The 2,500-nt window shown below is 46.9% G+C and overlaps 1 protein-coding gene across 1 annotated transcript in view; it reads left to right on the top strand.

The window, feature by feature from the left end:
* gpat2 (glycerol-3-phosphate acyltransferase 2, mitochondrial) overlaps nt 1–2,500 on the top strand; it is a 74,909-nt gene that overhangs the window by 44,146 nt on the left and 28,263 nt on the right. The window contains 1 exon segment of the mRNA XM_048243807.1: nt 1. This exon segment is cut by the window's left edge and continues 72 nt beyond it. Coding sequence (XP_048099764.1) covers nt 1 — 1 coding nt within the window.

Below are 2,500 nucleotides of genomic sequence, written 5' to 3'. Positions count from 1 at the left end.
GGTCACCTCCCTCCCCTCCTCTCTTAGACTTTTTAGTCTTTATTGAGCTTTTTTTATCACTTTAAATCTTGTTTTCTTGTCCATCTTGTCCCCAGTCTTCTATCCATATTTTCCTCCCCCCAGTCGCTAGATTTGAATAAAGTATTCTCTCTCTCTCTCTCTCTTTCTCTCTCTCTCTCGTTTGCTCTTCCTGTGTGTGTGTATGTGTGTGTGTAGTCGGTGTTTGTATGTGTGTGTGTGAGAGAGAGAGTAAAAGAGAGAGAGAGAGAGAGACTGAGAGTTTCCCTGTTATTTTCTTTGAACAGAGCATCATTAGAGGTTTTTCAAAATGAACTGAACTAGTTTGGTTCCCCTGCTGATGCTCAATACAACTGATGCTCAGTACAACACAAACACACACACACACACACACACACACACACACACACACACACACACACACACACACACACACACAGAGAGACACACACACACAGTCACCGCAGATGTAGATATCTGTCTGTCACTATCTTCCCCTGTCTGTCTTCATCCCTTTCACTCTCTGAGTCTCTTTTGCTCTTCGGTGCCTGTTTGTCTTAATCTATCTCCAGATGGCCTCACACAGTTACACACACACACACACACACACATACACACATTGTTACTCACTCACTGCCACTCACAATCACCTCGTCTTGTTTAGTGTAACTGTATTGTAAGTACTGTATGCACTTGCTTGTCAACACTACCTGTTGGACCCTCTCTGTCGCTATAGTGATGTAGATAGAGACCTCAACACTACCTGTTGGACCCTCTCTGTCTCTGTAGTGATAGAGTTCCTTCATTTTAGAGTTCCAGAGGGTCTTTGATCTCTGTCTATTGCTCCCACTCACACACACACACTCACACACACACTCACACACAGATACGCCCATACACACACACACACACACACACACATACAGACAGACAGACAGATAGACAGACACGTGCACACACACACACACACGCCCCTACACACACACACACACACACACACATTAGATAGCATAACATAAACACACACACACACACACACACACACAGACAGACACGCGAACATAAACAGACACACACACACACACACACACACACACACACAGACAGACAGACACGCGAACATAAACAGACACACACACACACACACACACACACACACACACACACACACACACAGACAGACAGACAGACAGACAGACAGACACGTACACACACACACACACACACACACACACACACACACACACACACACACACACACACGACGCGCACATAAACAGACACACACACTAGCCTTTTCCTTCCTATCCGACTGCTCTGCGGGTTTAATAGTCAGTTTGTGCGTGTGCTGTCTCAATGTGAGTCTGGCAGTGGGCAGCACAACAGCGGGCACAATATCCAGTAGTGTCCAGCACCATATCACCCCCCCGCTACAGCCATGCCCACATTCCCTTCCCCTGTGGCCATTCAATAGCACGGCATGTGGATGAAACATGCTTTCCAGAACAGGCTGGCCATTACTAGACACATGAGTTCCTGTGTTATGTGTGACAACACACACACACACACACACACACACACACACACACACACACACACACACACACATACACACACACACACACACACACACAGTGTATTTATTAATTTACGATATTCATTCATTTGTGTGTGCGCTTATTCCTCATTTTGTTGTCAATTTGTTGTGCCGTTGTGGTCCCGTGTGTGGAGGGGAGCCTGGAGATCCACTCAGTAAAATAGAGAACAGACACTCCAGCTAAACTCATTTATTTGGCGGATAGTGCCCACACGTACTTCAAAACGTGAGGGCAGAAAAACAAACTCGCGGGCAACACGGGCAACAATAACCCCCCAGACTTAATCAGTCGCTGCGTACAGCTGGGGGGCGCGGAGCAGATCATATTCTTTCACAGGACAAGTCCCTCGTCGGAAAGCGCATTCTCCCCCGCCACTTCACTCTGGCCTCTATTAGCAGAAGAAAAGCAGTCGAGAGTGGGGGGTCGTCATCTCCCCTTCAGTCACTGATATTGTTTTGCGTTGTTGTGATGATGCCGGCCGGTGTTGGCTGCAGCGAGCGAACGCTAAAGTGCTCTGAGCGCCATGGAGGATTAGATGAATTTCCCGCTCCCTTGCGAGGCAGCCTGGTGATAAGGTATTGTCCTTCGTTGGACAGTCGGGAGGTGTGGGGAGAAGAGAGACACGCCCTGGGCTCCGGAGAGGAGCGTAAATTAGATTGCGCCCGTGCAGCGTTCGTCTAACTTGTCTTCTAAAAGCGGCTATTTTCTCCGTCCCAATCTCTTCTTTTCTTCCTTCTTTTTTTTTTCTCATTTCTCCCTTGTTTTGTTTCAGCGTTTCCATTAATGGCTTTGATTTACACCAACGCAAGCTTTTACCATCACGTTGATTCTTCTGTGATCTCTTTTCTCTGTCAAGGCATTTTTTTTTTATGTTTTTGAAAGTC

Source organism: Alosa alosa, chromosome 5, assembly GCF_017589495.1.
Source record: "Alosa alosa isolate M-15738 ecotype Scorff River chromosome 5, AALO_Geno_1.1, whole genome shotgun sequence".
In the NCBI taxonomy this organism is placed as follows: Eukaryota; Metazoa; Chordata; class Actinopteri; order Clupeiformes; family Clupeidae; genus Alosa; species Alosa alosa.
This window is presented reverse-complemented; position numbering and strand designations above follow the sequence as displayed.